Source organism: Cucurbita pepo, chromosome 3 (genome assembly GCF_057944985.1).
Source record: "Cucurbita pepo subsp. pepo isolate OVF chromosome 3, ASM5794498v1, whole genome shotgun sequence".
Lineage (NCBI taxonomy): Eukaryota > Viridiplantae > Streptophyta > Magnoliopsida > Cucurbitales > Cucurbitaceae > Cucurbita > Cucurbita pepo.
The window spans coordinates 2,672,641-2,690,651 of NC_141800.1; the positions used below are offsets into that span (position 1 = coordinate 2,672,641).

General features: G+C 39.7%; 3 protein-coding genes across 3 annotated transcripts; all 3 read left to right on the top strand.

Annotated features, from left to right (window-relative positions):
• Nucleotides 1-760: 760 nt before the first annotated feature.
• LOC111791514 (uncharacterized) lies at nt 761-9,193 on the top strand. The gene is made up of 3 exons (XM_087122779.1): nt 761-4,487; nt 4,660-4,713; nt 5,429-9,193. The coding sequence occupies exons 1-3, from the start codon at nt 1,301-1,303 to the stop codon at nt 8,692-8,694; spliced, it is 6,507 nt and encodes a 2,168-aa protein (XP_086978905.1). The 5' UTR covers nt 761-1,300; the 3' UTR covers nt 8,695-9,193.
• Nucleotides 9,194-9,718: 525 nt separating this feature from the next.
• Nucleotides 9,719-13,180, top strand: LOC111786543 (putative disease resistance protein RGA1). Its single transcript, XM_023666783.2, has 2 exons — nt 9,719-10,046; nt 10,131-13,180. The coding sequence occupies exon 2, from the start codon at nt 10,284-10,286 to the stop codon at nt 12,918-12,920; it is 2,637 nt and encodes an 878-aa protein (XP_023522551.2). The 5' UTR covers nt 9,719-10,046; nt 10,131-10,283; the 3' UTR covers nt 12,921-13,180.
• Nucleotides 13,181-14,155: 975 nt separating this feature from the next.
• Nucleotides 14,156-17,592, top strand: LOC111791416 (putative disease resistance protein RGA1). Its single transcript, XM_023672742.2, has one exon. It carries the CDS (start codon nt 14,479-14,481, stop codon nt 17,425-17,427), a length of 2,949 nt encoding a protein of 982 aa, XP_023528510.2. The 5' UTR covers nt 14,156-14,478; the 3' UTR covers nt 17,428-17,592.
• The last annotated feature ends 419 nt before the right edge of the window (nt 17,593-18,011 follow it).

The window sequence follows — 18,011 nt, forward strand, 5'->3', positions numbered from 1 at the left end:
TTTGTTTTTACACCTACAAATAAATTATACCTAAAGATTAGACTTGGATTGCTTCAAAAATCACCTCTTAGGTACTAAATTTGGTGGACTCTTGTATTGAATGCTGGTAGACTTCTTGCATTTTTTTTTTGTTAACCAAAACAATGTTCCAAAAGTTCGAGTTGGGTTGGATTGGTGGCCTAAGTAACTCAAATAGAATTCGTAACCCAGCCTAATCCAACCCTCTATTTTCGGGTCTATTTTCGGGTTGGATTGAGTTATCAAATTATTTTTTTATTATTGTTTTAAAAGATTCTATTATTACCCGAGTACATTCCTTAATGTTAGTATAATTAGTCAAGAAGTGAAGTATGAAGTTGCAATAAATAACAAGACTTTTTGTTTTTGACGGTGGAACTAACTTTTGATGTCATAAGTTTTATTTTCTTTCCATTTTCATTTAACAACTTTCTTTTAATACACTTCGTAATTGAACTGCCATTGCCATTTTGGTTAAAGGTTTTTGTAACGTTGGAGTTCGTGAGCAAGATTTAAAATTATTGGTTCATTTGATTAATCTTGATCACAATAATACTATCTATATTGATCTTATTGATCTTCAGTCGTACCAACTTAGTCCATTACTATATATATCAAGACTACCAAATAAAATTTTGATTTTCTTCGCAAAACAATAAACAAAATATTAACAAAGGTATATATATATATATATATATATTTTTTCGTTTCAAAGATTAAGCGATTTTTATGAAACAAATATATAAATTAAAAATATTATTGAGATATTGACCATAATACTACTTTTTTATTTATATATTTGTTTCATAACAATGGCTTAACAAATATATAAATAAATCATTTATTTATTTATATTTTTTTAATATGTAAACAAATTCATCGTTATTTTTATATGTACTCAACAAATATATAAATAACTTTTTTTTATTTGACTTATTAGACAAAATAATAGTAATAATAATAATAATAATAAAATATTGAACATGAGGACATCCATGTATCGGAAGATAAATAATATTCAGAGGCAAAGAACATTCTGTACTCTGTTCATGACGAACAAACACAAACCCAGTTTCAGTTGGCTTCCTTCTGCAAAGCAAAGAAGATCAGGTATGAAAAGATTTTGCAGTTTGCTTGATCATAAGGAAAACGAAAACTAGCCGAGAAATCGAGGAAAGTAGCAGTTTCTCACTTGATTTCAAATGCAAAGAATTTTGGGCGGCTACATAACGATGCATTTTGAAGATGAAAGAAAGAACTCTAGAATCAATCGGACACGACAATGGCCGGATTTCTTGATAGTATGGCCGGGAATCTGCTCGGAAGGATCATTGGAGCCGCTGGCCGACCAGAGTTTTGTCATATACGAAGCGAACTAAGAAACCTCGAAACGACTGTGTCGAATCTCAAGTCCGGACTCCGAGACGCCGAGGAGAAGCAGGCAAGCGATAAGGAACTCGATGATCTGCTTAAACAACTCAAACATGCATTTTCAATGGCCGACGATCTACTTGAGGTATTGGAATGCGATTATTTGAAGTGGAGAGTGCAGAACAGAAAGAATGACGTTGACAAAAAAGGATTCCAGTTCTTTTCTTGTTTCTCGTCCAATTTCCTCGTTTCTGCAACTAAAACTGCCGCTGAAATCAACGAAATCACGAAGACTTTAGATACGATTGAGGAAACCTTATCTGAATTCTCTCTGGTTGAAGATGAAAATGAACATATCAAACGTTTGAAGAGTGAAATGAGTCTGCGGTCCTCCATTACTGGTTCGCAAGTTTTCTCAAGGCTTCTGCATTTGAAAAAAGAGGCGATTCTCTCTGATAATTTCGACTACATTGTTGGTAGAGATGAAGCAAAACAGAGTATCATTGATGAACTACTGAAGGATGAAGATGATGAACAAAAATCTCGGCGTATTCTTTCAATCCACGGAGATGGAGGGATGGGAAAGACGGCTCTGGCCAAGTTAGTCTACAATGACAACAAAGTGTTCGATCATTTTGACAAGAGAAAGTGGATATGTGTTTCTGAAGATTTTGATGTTCGGAGAATCAGAAGGGAGGTTCTCAGTTCAGCAACCGGAGAAAAGGTTAGTGATGTCCTAACCGACTCCCGTTTACTAATCCGGCTCAAACGGAACTTTATCGGCAGGAAATTGTTGCTTGTTTTGGATGATTTTGGGGATTTGGATTCCGGTAGAGTATCAGAACTGGAAAAATTAATGGAGATGGGCGCTAATGGCAGCAAGATCATGATCACCACTCGCAGTGAGCAAACTGTACAGGATTCTGCAACATACAAGATTGAAAAACTCGACGAGGAGAAATCCATGGTTTTATTTGAACAGACATTTGGAAGCAAAAACCTTACTGAAAATATGACCAGAATTCACAGTGAACTCAAGAAAGAACTTGTGCCAAAATGTGGAGGAGTTCCTTTAGCAATCAAATCCTTGGCGGGACTGCTTTCGTCGGAAGCGAGTTATGGTGTCGAGTGGTTGGATGTCACGGCCTTCAGTGAGAAATGGAAACAGGAAGAGGTGAAGGAGGGTGGTTGCGTTTTACATGCACTGAGACTGAGTTATGATCTAATGCCATCTTATTTAAAGCCTTGTTTTCTTTGTTTTTCGTTGTTGCCAAAAGATTATGTGTTCTTCTCATTTGAGCTAATCCAGTTATGGATCGCGCAAGGAATCCTTCATTCAGATAGCAAAGATCCCGAGGTTGTTGGGGAGCAATACTTCAAAGAATTGTGGTCTCGCAGTTTACTCGAAGACGTTGAGGAGCACACTCTTGGATATTGGTTCAAAATCCATAGCCTTATTCATGATCTTGCAGTCCAACAGGCTAGTAAGGAACAACAGGACCTGGAATTTTTGCATCAGCTGTCATTTGTCGACTGCAACAACAAGGATTTGCCCGGGGCGACATGTGATAAAATTTGTGTTCTTTCCATTCCAGTGGGAGGAGATGTGGAGCCAAAGATCAATGGAGTTCCTCTTTTCAAATGCATCACCAAATTCAGGCAGCTAAGGGTCTTATACTTATGCAACTCTTCCTTGGAAGAAATTCCAACCTCCATCGACACGCTGAAACATTTAAGGTACTTAGATTTGCGAGGGAGCCGACGACTCAAGAGGTTGCCAGAGTCTATTTGCAAGCTACAGAGCCTGCAGACCCTGATACTTGCATTCTGCTCAGAGCTTGAAGAGCTTCCCAAAGACATAGGGAACTTGATCAGCCTCAGATTCTTATGGATACAGACAAAGCAAGCCAGCTTGGGAAAAGATGTCATAGGAAGCTTAACATCGCTTCGTTTTCTCGCGATCGGAGGGAGCAAAAACTTGACTCGCTTGTTTGATGATATTGACAGACTCGATTTGCTTCAAACACTAATCATTTATGATTGCAAATCTCTGCTAACATTGCCAAAAGGCATGGAAAGCTTGAGTACGTTGTGTAATATGGCACTATGGGGGTGTGAGCAGCTGAACTGGACAATCTCACTGGAATTGCTTCGTTTTAAGAAACAGATACTCAGAGGACTTCCAGCATTCGCCATTTTTCCGACGTGGTTAAACGAGTTTGATGCAGATTTAGAAGTGCTAGAAGTTGGAGAGTTTCCCACGCTAAGAGTATTGCCTTTCTGGCTTCCAAATTTATGGGAACTTCGAATTCTTGGGATCTCCAACTGCCCTAGATTGGAGGGTCGTATGCCTCGTTATATGCATAATTGTTATAAGATGGAGGAATTGAGGATCACATTTTGTGGGATGTTTAGCAAAAACGTTATGAACGAAAGCAAGCACGGCGAGTGGGGTATCTCTCACATCTCTACTATTTATGTCGACGCCAAACGAATCAATTCACGAGTAACATCAATAGACGAACACGAGGCAGCAGGTGGAGCTGAAGTAAGGCATGGAGTAGACAATGATGAGCAGGAGAGTGATGCTCAACATGTTGGATTCAACAATGATGCTGGTGTTAAATCAAAACAAGATGGTATTGGTAGTGACATTCATGAATCAATTGGTGCCCGACAGGATAACGGAGCAGCTGAGGACGGTCGTGTTGGGGCTGGACAAACTGGACAAGGAGAACACGACCGAGCTACGAACGATGATCATCTTGAAGCTAACATTGGTAGTGACATTGGGACTGGACGACCATTAAAACCAGAACATGATAAGGCTAACAATGATAGTCATGTTGGTACTGGACAAGCTGTTGGAGAGAAAGTAGATGAAGTTGGCGACGATAGGCTAGTCGGAACCGAACAAACTTTGGGAGAAGAACAGGTTGATCCTAACGTCGGGACTAGACACATCGTAAGAGCAAAACAAGATGTAATTATTGATGAGAGTCATCCTGGGGCTAAACTTGGCGGAGCAAATGAGAATGGCGATGCTGTGGTGGACCGTGCTGGATCCGAACAAACGGTGGTCATTACAGTTGAGGGGTTCTGAGGATGTGTTTAGTCCACCCTACCTAGGTTTTCCAAGAAATACAAAGCACGGAGTGCAGGAGTATTCTGCAGAGTATCTTGTAATATCTTATCGATTGGTGTTAATAAAGAGTATTCAACAGCAGCCGTTGACTGGACATCTAAGAGTAAAGCATTGTTTTTATGCAGGTTGCGAGAGCGGTACAAAATTGAGGGCAAACTCTGAATACAGGGTTAATGTTGGTTAGTGAGACGATGGGGGATAAGCTTATCGTCGAGAGGGAAACAGTTCAGATCACCAGCTAAGGCCCATAAATGACCGCTAAGTAATAAAAGAGGTAGGAATATGCCTGGAAATGGCCCCTTAAAAAATTAATAGAATATATTAAAAAAAGATTAGAATGGGAATGGATAGAATTAAAATTATTAAATTATTTAATGAAACTATCATATATATATATATATATATATTAAAAAATTCATTAGATATAAATTGAAGATATAAAAAGGTTTGAAAAAGAGAGGTTGTTTGGAGAGGGAGGGAAAATTTATGTCAATCACAGGCTTTTACAGCTACATGAAGAAGCAGAGGTTTGAATGAATCATGATCCAAGCTGGGGAGGAGGATAACTCATCAAGAATTTCAGACGAAGAAGGAACTCAAAAGCAAGACATCCGTGGAAGATAAACAATATTCAGAGGCAAAGAACATTCTGCACTCTGTTCATGAAGAACAAACGCAAATCCAGTTTCAGTTGGCTTCCTTCGGTAAAGCAAAAAAGAAAAGGTATGAAAACTTTTTGCCGTTTGCTTGATTGTAAGGAAAACGAATGCTAGCCGGGAAATCGAGGAAAGTAGCAGTTAACTTGATTTGAAATGCAAAGAATTTAGGGCGACTACATAGCGATCCATTTTGAAGACGAAAAAGGAAGAAATCGAGAATCAATCGGACGAAATTGAACCCTGACAATGGCCGGACTTCTTGACATTGTTGCCGGAAATCTTCTCGGAAGGATAGTTAAAGCCGCTGACCGACCAGATTTTCGTCATATCCGAAGCGAACTAAGAAACCTTGAAACGACTGTGTCGAATCTCAAGCCCAGACTCAGAGACGCCGAGGAGAAGCAGGCAAGCGATGCGGAACTCTATGATCTGCTTAAGCGACTCAAACATGCATTTTCAATGGCCGACGATCTGCTTGAGGAATTGGAATGCGAATACTTGAAGTGGAGAGTGCAGAATAGAAAGAATGACGTTGACAAAAAAGGATGTCAGTTCTTCTCTTGTTTCTCGTCCAATTTCTTCGTTTCTGCAACTAAAACTGCCGCTAAAATCAACGAAATCACGAAGACTTTAGATACAATTGAGGAAACCATGTCTGAATTCTCTCTGGTTGAAGATGAAAATGAACATATCAAACGTTTGAAGAGTGAAATGAGTCTGCGGACCTCCATTACTGGTTCACAAGTTTTCTCAAGGCTTCTGCATTTGAAAAAAGAGGCGATTCTCTCTGATAATTTCGACTACATTGTTGGTAGAGATGAAGCAAAACAGAGTATCATTGATGAACTACTGAAAGATGAAGATGATGAACAAAAATCTCGGCTTATTCTTTCAATCCATGGAGATGGAGGGATGGGAAAGACGGCTCTGGCCAAGTTAGTTTACAATGCCCACCAAGTGTTTGATCATTTTGACAAGAGAATGTGGATATGTGTTTCTGAAGATTTTGATGTTCAGAGAATCAGAAGGGAGGTTCTCAGTTCAGCAACTGGAGAAAAGGTTAGTGATCTCTTAACCGACTGCCGTTTACTAATCCGGCTCAAACGGAGCTTTGCCGGCCGTAAATTGTTGCTTGTTTTGGATGATTTTGGGGCTTTGGACCCTGATAGAGTATCGGAACTGGAAAAATTAGTGAAGATGGGTGCTAATGGCAGCAAGATCATGATCACCACTCGCAGTGAGCAAACTGTACAGGATTCTGCAACATACAAGGTTGAAAAACTCGATGAGGAGAAATCTATGGTTTTATTTGAACAGAAATTTGGAAGCAAAAACCTTACTGAAAATATGACCAGAATTCACAGTGAACTCAAGAAAGAACTTGTGCCAAAATGTGGAGGAGTTCCTTTGGCAATCAAATCCTTGGCAGGACTGCTTTCTTCGGAAGCGAGTGATGGTGTCGAGTGGTTGGATGTCAAGGCCTTGAGGGAGAAATTGAAACAGGAAGAGGTGAAGGAGGGTGGTTGCGTTTTACGTGCACTGAGACTGAGTTATGATCTAATGCCATCTTACTTAAAGCCATGTTTTCTTTGCTTTTCATTGTTGCCTAAAGATTATGTGTTCTACTCATTTGAGATAATCCAGTTATGGATGGCGCAAGGAATCCTTCATTCAGATAGCCAAGATCCCGAGAATGTTGGGGAGCAATACTTCAAAGAATTGTGGTCTCGCGGTTTACTCGAAGACGTTGAGGAGCATGCTCTTGGATATTGGTTCAAAATCCATAGCCTTGTCCATGATCTTGCAGTCCAACAGGCTAGTAAGGAACAACAGGACCTGGAATTTTTGCATCACCTGTCATTTGTCGACTGCAACAACAAGGATTTGCCCCGGCCGAAATATGATAAAATTTGTGTTCTTTCCATTCCAGTGGGAGGAGGTGTGGAGCCAAAGATCAATGGAGTCCCTCTTTTAAAATGCATCACCAAGTTCAGGGAGCTAAGGATCTTGTACTTATGCAACTCTTCTTTGGAAGAAATTCCAACCTCCATCGACGCGCTGAAACATTTGAGGTACTTAGATTTGCGAGGGAGCCGACGACTCAAGAGGTTGCCAGAGTCTATTTGCAAGCTACAGAGCCTGCAGACCCTGATACTTGCATTCTGCTCAGAGCTTGAAGAGCTTCCCAAAGACATAGGGAACTTGATCAGCCTCAGATTCTTATGGATACAGACAAAGCAAGCCAGCTTGGGAAAAGATGGCATAGGAAGCTTAACATCGCTTCGGTTTCTCACGATCGGAGGGAGCAAAAACTTGACTCGCTTGTTTGATGATATTGACAGACTCAATTTGCTTCAAACACTAATCATTTATGATTGCAAATCGCTGCTAACATTGCCAAAAGGCTTGGAAAGCTTGAGTACGTTGTGTAATATGGCACTATGGGGGTGTGAGCGGCTGAGATTCCCAATCTCAGTGGACTTCCTTCATTTCAAGAAATTGATACTCAGAGGACTTCCAGCAATTGCCACATTGCCAAAGTGGATAGAGCATTTGTGTGATGATTTAGAAGTGCTAGAATTTGGAGAATTTCCCATGCTACGAGTATTTCCTGTCTGGCTTTCAGATTTCTGGGACCTTCGACTTCTTGGGATCTCCAACTGCCCTAGATTGCCAGGTTTTCTTCCTGATCTAGATTCTTGTGAAAATGTGGAGGAATTGAGGGTCACGTTCTGTGGATCCTTTAGCCAAAAAGTTGTGGAGGAAATCAATCATCAAAATCAAAATCTCTCTCAGATCTCTACCATTTATGTTGACTCCAAAAAAGTGAAGCCGCGAGTAGTATCAGCAGATGAACACAAGGCATCAGGTGGAGCTGAACAACCTGAAGAAGTAAGTGGTGTCCATAAGAGTGATGCTGATCATGTTGGATCCAATACTGATGTCCATGAGAGTGATGCTCAACATGTTGGATTCAACAACGATGCTGGAGTTAAACCAAAACAAGATGGTATTGGTAGTGACATTCATGAATCGGGTGGTGTCCGACAGGATAACGGAGCAGCTGAAAACGGTCGTGCTGGGGCTGGACAAACTGGAGAAGGAGAACACGACCGAGCTACGAATGATGATCATCATGAAGCTAGCATTGGTAACGATATTGGGACCGGACAACAGGCTAAGAATGATAGTCATGCTGGTACTGGACAAACTGTTGGAGATAAAGCGGTCGGAGCAGAACAGGTTGATCCGAACGCGGGGACTAGACACATCTTAAGAACAAAACATGATGGAGATACAGAGGACAGTCATGTTGGGGCTAAACAAACTGCAGAAACTAAAAAGGATTTAGCTGGTGATGATAGTGATATAAATGCAGGGCAAATTGAAGGGGCAAATCTTGGTGGAGCGAATGAGAATGGCGATGGCGAGGTTTGTCTGGGTGACAATGACGACGCCGGAGCTGAACAAGGTATGGTGGTTACATTGGAGGGTTTCTAAGGATGTGTTCGGAGAGCGATATGTTTATTAGGTAACGACTTTACTTCCCTTCCCTTGTGGCAATGTTAAAGGGGTGGTGCTCTTGGGGGTTGCTCCTCTCACAAGTTTGAGCTACCCACCTAGTTTGGATGTATCACCTCATCTTAACAACTCGTCTCGTCATGTCACGTGCCATTCAATTTTTTTTTTAAATATTATAAATATTTTTCGGTAGGATGGGAGTGACCTGCAAAAAAGATAATGTGTGTCGGATGAAAGTACACGTTGGCTAATTTAGGGAATAATCATCTGTTTATAATCAAAGAATTCTATCTTCTTACTAGACATTTTGAAAAGTCCAAAACAAAACCATGTAAGCTTATGCTCAAGGGAGTGTCTTGTTCATGTTGTCAGAATTAAGTGTAAATGTTGTCAGAATGAAGTGTAACGGTTAGTTTGAATTAGTCAAGATATTTGTAATTTTATTAATATTTTTTATTTATATTTGTAATTTTATTAATATTTTTATTTTTTTTTAGATATTTGTAATCGGTTAATATTTTCTTTTCCTCTCTAGATTGGATCGAGATATTTGAGATATTTGTAATCCGTTAATTTTTTTTATATTTTTTTTAGCATATTCTAATTTGATTAGTAGTTAATATTTTTTTCTTTATTTTATTTAGTATATTTTATTAATATTTTCTTCTTTACGATTTGATTAGCTGTATATTTTATTTTTTTATGGTCAAAATATTGCATATATTTGTAATTGGTTATTTTTTTCGTTCTCGATAATATTTTTTTCTTTATTTTATTTTATTCTCAAACACATCTTACATCTTTGTAATAAATTAATATTTTTATTCTTCGTTCTATTCTCAAAATTTAGTTTATTTATGTATCTTATTTAAAGGGGCTAATACAGTGAATGTTGAACCATCGATCTCAATTCTAATTTCATTTTTAAGTATTGTTTTTTGTAATAATATTTTTAGATGCTAAAAAAAATATAATATATTTAGAGAATTATTTAAGAGTGAGAGTGGTGTTTGTAGAGGGAGGGAAATGTTGTGTATGTCATAAGGCTTTTACAGAGCTACAAGAAGAAGCAGAAGTTTGATTGAATCATGGTGTCCAAGGCAGGGGAGGAAGATAACTCATCAACAATTTCATGGCCGATATGCTTTCCATCTTCTCTGATTCTATTTCTTACTCTCATTTGTAATTCCTATTTTCATAGACACGAAGAAGGAACTGAAAAGCAAGACAAACGGTGGGCTCAAAGGCGCATCCGCGGATTGGGAGATAAATCGTGTTCATTCCATTAGCGACGCAAGGAACATTCTGTATTCTGTTCATGAAGTACAAAGGTAAAATCACTGTCTGCTCGATTTCTTCTGTGAAACAAAAGCGAAAAGGTATGAAAGCTTTCTGCCGTTTGCTTGATTACGAAGAATACGAATACAGTAGCCGAGAAATCGAGGAAAGTAGCAGTTTCTTACTTGATTCCAACAGCAAAGAATTTTGAGCGACTACATAACCATGCATTTGGAAGACGAAAAAAAATCAGAAAGCGAGAATCAATCGGACAAATTTGAACCCTAGCAATGGCCGGACTTGTTGACAGTGTTGCCGGAAATCTTCTCGGAAGGATAATGGAAGCCGCCAGACGACCAGAGTTACGTCATATCCGTAGCGAACTAGGAAACCTCGAAACGACTGTGTCGAATCTCAAGCCCGGACTCAGAGACGCCGAGGAGAAGCAGGCAAGCGATAGGAAACTTTATGAACTGCTTAAAAACCTCGGGAACGTATTTTCAAAGGCCGACGATCTCCTTGAGGAATTGGAATGCGAATATTTGAAGTGGAGAGTACAGAATCAAAAGAACGACGTTGACGAAAAGGGATGCCAGTTCTCTTCTTGTTCCTCGTCCAATTTCTTCGTTCCTTCAACTAAAACTACCGATAAAATGAACGGAATCACAAAGGCCTTAGATACGATTGCGGAAACCATGTCTGAATTCTCTCTGATTGAAGATGAAAATAAACACATCAAACGTTCGAAGAGTGAAATGACTCTGCGGACCTCCATTACTGGTTCGCAAGCTTTCTCTAGGCTTCTGCATTTGAAGAAAGAGGCGATTCTCTCTGATAATGTCGACTCCATTATTGGTAGAGATGAAGCAAAAAAGAGTATCATTGATGAACTACTGAAGGATGAAGACGATAAACAAAAATCTCGGCGTATTCTCTCAATTCATGGAGATGGAGGGATGGGAAAGACGACTCTTGCCAGGTTAGTGTACAATGACCACAAAGTGTTTGATCATTTTGACAAGAGAATGTGGGTATGTGTTTCTGAAGATTATGATGTTCAGAGAATCAGAAGGGAGATTCTCAGTTCAGCAACTGGCGAAAAGGTTAACGATGTCCTAACCGAGAAGCGTGTACAAATCCGGCTCAATGGGAACTTTGTCGGCAGAAAATTGTTGCTTGTTTTGGATGATTTTGGGGCTTTGGATCCCGGTAGAGTATCAGAAGTGAAAAAATTAGTGGAGATGGGTGCTAATGGCACCAAGATCATGATCACCACTCGCAGTGAGCAAACTCTACAGGATGCTGCAACACACAAGGTTCAAAAACTGGACGAGGAGCAATCCATGGCTTTATTGAAACAGACATTTGGAATCAAAAAATTTGAAATTATGACCGAATTTCAAAGTGAACTCGAAGAACTTGTCTCAAAATGTGGAGGAGTTCCTTTGGCAATCAAATCCTTGGCCGGATTGCTTTCTTCGGAAGCGAATTATGGTGTCGAGTTGTTGAATCTCCAGGCCTTGATTGAGAAATGGAAACAGGAGGAGGTGAAGGGAGGTGGTTGCGTTTTCCATGCACTGAAACTGAGTTATTATCTATTGCCATCTTACTTGAAGCCTTGTTTTCTTTGCCTTTCGTTGTTGCCAAAAGATTATGTGTTCTTCTCATTTGAGCTAATCCAGTTATGGATGGCACAAGGACTCCTTCATTCAGATAGCAAAGATCCTGAGTCTGTTGGGGAGCAATACTTCAATGAATTGTGGTCTCGCGGTTTACTCGAAGACGTTGAGGAGCATGCTCTTGGATATTGGTTCAAAATCCATAGCCTTGTTCATGATCTTGCAGTACAACAGGCTAGGAAAGAAGAACAGAACCTGGAAATTTTGCATCAGCTGTCATTTGTCGACTGCAACAACAAGGATTTGTCTCAGCTGTCAAATGATAAAGTTCATTTTCTTTCCGTTCCAGAGGGAGAAGGTGCGGAGCCAAAGATCAATGGAGTCCTTTTTGTCAAATGCATCACCGAGTTCAGGCGGCTAAGGGTCTTGTACTTATGCAACTCTTCCTTGGAAGAAATTCCAACCTCCATCGACACGCTGAAATGTTTAAGGTACTTAGATTTGCGAGGGAGCCGACGACTCAAGAGATTGCCGGAGTCTATTTGCAAGCTACAGATCCTACAGACCCTGATCCTTGCATTCTGCTCAGAGTTTGAAGAGCTTCCCAGAAACATAAAGAACATGATCAACCTCAGATTCTTATGGATACAGACAAAGCAAGTCCGCTTGGGAAAAGACGGCGTAGGAAGCTTAACATCGCTTCGTTTTCTCGCAATCGGAGGGAGCGAAAACTTGACTTGCTTGTTTGAAGATAATGACCAGCTCAATTCCCTTCAAACACTGATCATTTATGATTGCAAATCCCTGCTAACATTTCCAAAAGGCCTGGAAAGCTCGAGTACGTTATGTAATATGGCCATATGGGGTTGTGAGCGGCTGTTATTGACAGACTCTCTGGAAGCCCTCCGTCTTAAGAAACTGATACTCAGAGGCCTTCCATTTTTTGCCACCTTGCCAAACTGGATACAAAGTTCTGAAGAAGATTTAGAAGTGCTAGAAGTGGGAGAGCTTCCCAGGCTAATAGCATTACCTCTCTGGCTCGAATATTTATGGGAACTTCGAATTCTTGGGATCTCCAACTGTCCTAGGTGTGTTGGTCCTCCGTTTCCTTCTTTAAGTGATTGTATAAAGATGGAAGAACTGAGAATCACGTCGTGTCGGCGGCTTTCCGACATTGTTAAGAAAAGCGGTGATAAAAGTTGGGTTATCTCTCACATCCCTTCCATTTATGTTGACACCAAAAAATTCAAGCCAGAAGTAGCAGCAACAGGCCATGCGGGGCAGCCGGTGGCGCCGAAGATTTTATAGTTTCATTTTCGTTTCCTGTTCGTTTTACCAATTTGACCATCACTTGATTCACAGGATTTGTTTTTGAGTTGTAGCCTTGGTTTGGATCTATCACCTCTGTGTGGCCAAGAACAGTGTTTGAAGCCTGACTTGGTGTGCAGTTACGACCCATCTTTCCATGTTCATTTCTTGTTCCATTTCTGGTGTTAGAGGTTGTCTAACGGGGGCAAAATTCGTATGAATTCTCTAATATATATGTAAGATCTCGTATCGGTCAGAGAGATGAACGGAGCATTTCTTATAAAGATGTGAAAGAAGGTAGGAGTGTCCATGTGTACTCCGCTAGAACAATCACCCTAACAAATAAGATGAAGATTAATGGTGAAAACCAATAAATGGTGATAGATTGAAAATCAATGACCTCAAAGCTTGGCTCAATGGTAGGTTCTGACTTACAGACTAGCTTGCTAGTACATGAACAAAGGATGAATGGACGTGGAGGCAATGGACAAGCATTAAATGAGACATACAAAGATAGAATCCATGGAAGAGGAGGCGACCAATTTATGAAGTTTTTCGAGGAAGAGATAGACAATCGTTCTATAAAAAAAACCTAGAATTGAGTATTACAAGTGTCATTAAAGAATTGTTTTATGTGATGATAGTTCCACCGTTGAGCTATCCAAGAATTCAATGATGCAGATTGAGATTTAAAGTCGTCATTTTCCCGCTAAAAACTGGATCACCTCAAATTCATACGAATTTTAGAGTTATCCATACGTTACGTGTGAACATCCCTAACAATTCCAATGGACTCGTAATTATATTATCAAACTTCATATATCATTATTATACAAAGAAAACAACTAACCAGTCTAGATTTTATAACCATGAGAAGAAAAAAAAAAAAAAAAAAAAAAAAAACTAATACTAGTCTCACAGTAAATAAATTATTTTATTTTTTAATTTAAAAGTAATTTAAAAAATACAATTTTACTTACTTTAGTATTTTATCCCGAAGTAATAATGTAAATATTAATATATAGATTAAATTATAAAAAATACCCTTAAAACAGACGTAGCAGTTGTAGATGATGAAAGTAACATTAACAAGAGTAATACAACTCTCCACAATGTATGATATTGTCCGCTTTGAATCATAGCGGTTTCATACCAATGGAGTGTATTATTTGTTTATAAACTCAAGATTATTACGTATGGAGTGTATTATTTGTTTATAAACAATTGGGAGACCTAATTGGGAGCTCCATGGAGTTGGTTGGAAAGGTGGGAGAGTGTTGGACGCAAAGGAAATTCTGTATTGTGTTCATGAAGAACGAAGGCAGAACCAGTTCGTGTTGGCTTCCTTCTGTAAAGCAAAAGGGAAAAGGTATGAAAGCTTTTTGCCGTTTGCTTGATTACAAAGAATACGAATACAGTAGCCGAGAAATCGAGCAAAGTAGCAGTTTCTTACTTGATTCCAACATCAAAGAATTTTGAGCGACTACATAACCATGCATTTTGAAGACGGAAAAAAATCAGAAATCGAGAATCAATCACACAAATTTGAACCCTAGAAATGGGCGGAATTCTTGACGGTGTTGCCGGAAATCTGATCGGAAGGATCATTGAAGCCGCCAGCCGACCGGAGTTTCGTCATATCCGACGCGAACTAAGAAATCTCGAAACGAATGTGTCGAATCTCAAGCCCGGACTCAGAGACGCCGAGGAGAAGCAGGCAAGCGATGGGAAACTCTATGGTCTGCTTAATCAACTCATGAACGAATTTTCAAAGGCCGATGATCTCCTTGACGAATTGGAATGCGAATATTTGAAGTGGAGAGGGCAGAATCAAAAGAACGACGTTGACGAAAAGGGATGCCAGTTCTCTTCTTGTTCCTCGTCCAATTTCTTCGTTCCTTCAACTAAAACTACCGATAAAATGAACGGAATCACAAAGGCCTTAGATACGATTGCGGAAACCATGTCTGAATTCTCTCTGATTGAAGATGAAAATAAACACATCAAACGTTTGAAGAGTGAAATGACTCTGCGGACCTCCATTACTGGTTCGCAAGCTTTCTCTAGGCTTCTGCATTTGAAGAAAGAGGCGATTCTCTCTGATAATGTCGACTCCATTATTGGTAGAGATGAAGCAAAAAAGAGTATCATTGATGAACTACTGAAGGATGAAGACGATAAACAAAAATCTCGGCGTATTCTCTCAATTCATGGAGATGGAGGGATGGGAAAGACGACTCTGGCCAGGTTAGTGTACAATGACCACAAAGTGTTTGATCATTTTGACAAGAGAATGTGGGTATGTGTTTCTGAAGATTATGATGTTCAGAGAATCAGAAGGGAGATTCTCAGTTCAGCAACTGGCGAAAAGGTTAACGATGTCCTAACCGAGAAGCGTGTACAAATCCGGCTCAATGGGAACTTTGTCGGCAGAAAATTGTTGCTTGTTTTGGATGATTTTGGGGCTTTGGATCCCGGTAGAGTATCAGAAGTGAAAAAATTAGTGGAGATGGGTGCTAATGGCACCAAGATCATGATCACCACTCGCAGTGAGCAAACTCTACAGGATGCTGCAACACACAAGGTTCAAAAACTGGACGAGGAGCAATCCATGGCTTTATTGAAACAGACATTTGGAATCAAAAAATTTGAAATTATGACCGAATTTCAAAGTGAACTCGAAGAACTTGTCTCAAAATGTGGAGGAGTTCCTTTGGCAATCAAATCCTTGGCCGGATTGCTTTCTTCGGAAGCGAGTTATGGTGTCGAGTTGTTGAATCTCCAGGCCTTGATTGAGAAATGGAAACAGGAGGAGGTGAAGGGAGGTGGTTGCGTTTTCCATGCACTGAAACTGAATTATTATCTATTGCCATCTTACTTGAAGCCTTGTTTTCTTTGCCTTTCGTTGTTGCCAAAAGATTATGTGTTCTTCTCATTTGAGCTAATCCAGTTATGGATGGCACAAGGACTCCTTCATTCAGATAGCAAAGATCCTGAGTCTGTTGGGGAGCAATACTTCAATGAATTGTGGTCTTGCGGTTTACTCGAAGACGTTGAGGAGCATGCTCTTGGATATTGGTTCAAAATCCATAGCCTTGTTCATGATCTTGCAGTACAACAGGCTAGGAAAGAAGAACAGAACCTGGAAAGTTTGCATCAGCTGTCATTTGTCGACTGCAACAAGGATTTGCACCGGGCGACATGTGATAAAATTTGTGTTCTTTCCAATCCAGTGGGAGGAGGTGTGGAGCCAAAGATCAATGGAGTTCCTCTTTTCAAATGCATCACCAAGTTCAAGCAGCTAAGGGTCTTATACTTATGCAACTCTTCCTTGGAAGAAATTCCAACCTCCATCGACACGCTGAAACGTTTGAGGTACTTAGATTTGCGAGGGAGCCGACGACTGAAGAGGTTGCCAGAATCAATTTGCAAGCTACAGATCCTGCAGACCCTGATACTTGCATTCTGCTCAGAGTTTGAAGAACTTCCCAGAAACATAAAGAACATGATCGGCCTCAGATTCTTATGGATACAGACAAAGCAAGCCCGCTTGGGAAAAGATGGCATAGGAAGCTTAACATCGCTTCGTTTTCTCGCCATCGGAGGGAGCGAAAACTTGACTCGCTTGTTTGAAGATAATGACAGACTCAGTTCCCTTCAAACACTGATCATTTATGATTGCAAATCGTTGATAACATTGCCAAAAGACTTGGGAAACTCGAGAACATTATGTAATATGGCACTATGGGGGTGTGAGCGGCTGAGATTGACATTCCCAATGGACATCATTCGTCTCAAAAAACTGATACTCAGAGGACTTCCAGCATCGACCAATTTGCCGGATTGGATCTGTGATTCTGCTAGGAATTTATTAGTGCTAGAATTGGGTGAGTTTCCCACACTAAGATTATTACCCAATTGGCTTCCAAATACAAGGAAACTTCGAATTCTTAGGATCTCCAACTGTCCTATGCTGGCGGGATATATGCTTCCTAGTCTACGAAATTGGAAGAAGATGAAGGAATTGAGGATCACGTTTTGTGGGTTGCTTAGCAAACAAGATTTGAAGGAAGCCAATCAACCAGAGTTCGATACCTCTCGCATCTTTACCATTTATGTGGACTCCAAAATAATCAAGCTACGAGTAGCATCAAAAGACAAGGACAAGGACAAGGACAAGGCAGAAGCTAAACAAACTAAAGAAGTAAATAATGATGAGCGTAAGAGTGATGCTCATCAAACTAGATTGAACAATGCTGCTGGAGAGGTATCAAAACAAGATGGTATTGGTCTTCCTGGGGCCAGACCAACTAGACAAGAAGAACACGATGATCATCATGAAGCTAAGAATAATGGACAAGCTTTAAAAGCACAACAGCATAAGGGTAATAATGATCCTCGTTTTGGGACTGAACAACCTTTAAAAGCAGAAGATCCTAAGGATATTGATGGCACAGTACGGACGGTTCCTATTATGGATGTGAACTCATCTCCAAGCAACACATGATGGAGCAGAAGAAGATGTAACTACTGATGATACTCATTTTGGGGCTAAACAAACTGAAGAAACTAAAAAGGATTTAGCTGTGCTACTCATACTCCATACTCATACTCATATTGATGTTACCAAAATTGAAGCAGAAGCAACACATTTTATTTTAAAACTTCCATACGATAGGAAGTGTTACCAATTTTCATCGTTTATATTTGAAATGAATTTGTGCATATAAATTTCTTATTGGATACTCCATTCCAATCAAGTTCTTGAGAATTTAAAAATGCATAAACATTTTTCATGGGTTAGACTAAAAAAAAGAATAATCACAACAATTTTAAAAAGATAGCTCAGAAGTTAAAACTCAAATATCCACCCACATCGTTGAATAATGTCTAGCTCCTATACTTCATACAAGTTACAATACGCCATAACGATGAAAATATGTTTCGAAGTTCAATATTTATACATAAGAATTACTATTTGTTTTTGGTCATTTTTCATGGAACCAGAACCGGGCACAAAACGCCGAGCTAGCTGTACCTATTCTATAGCTGGCTAAGAAACCCGTAAAAGGTATGTCGGTTTTGTTTCCC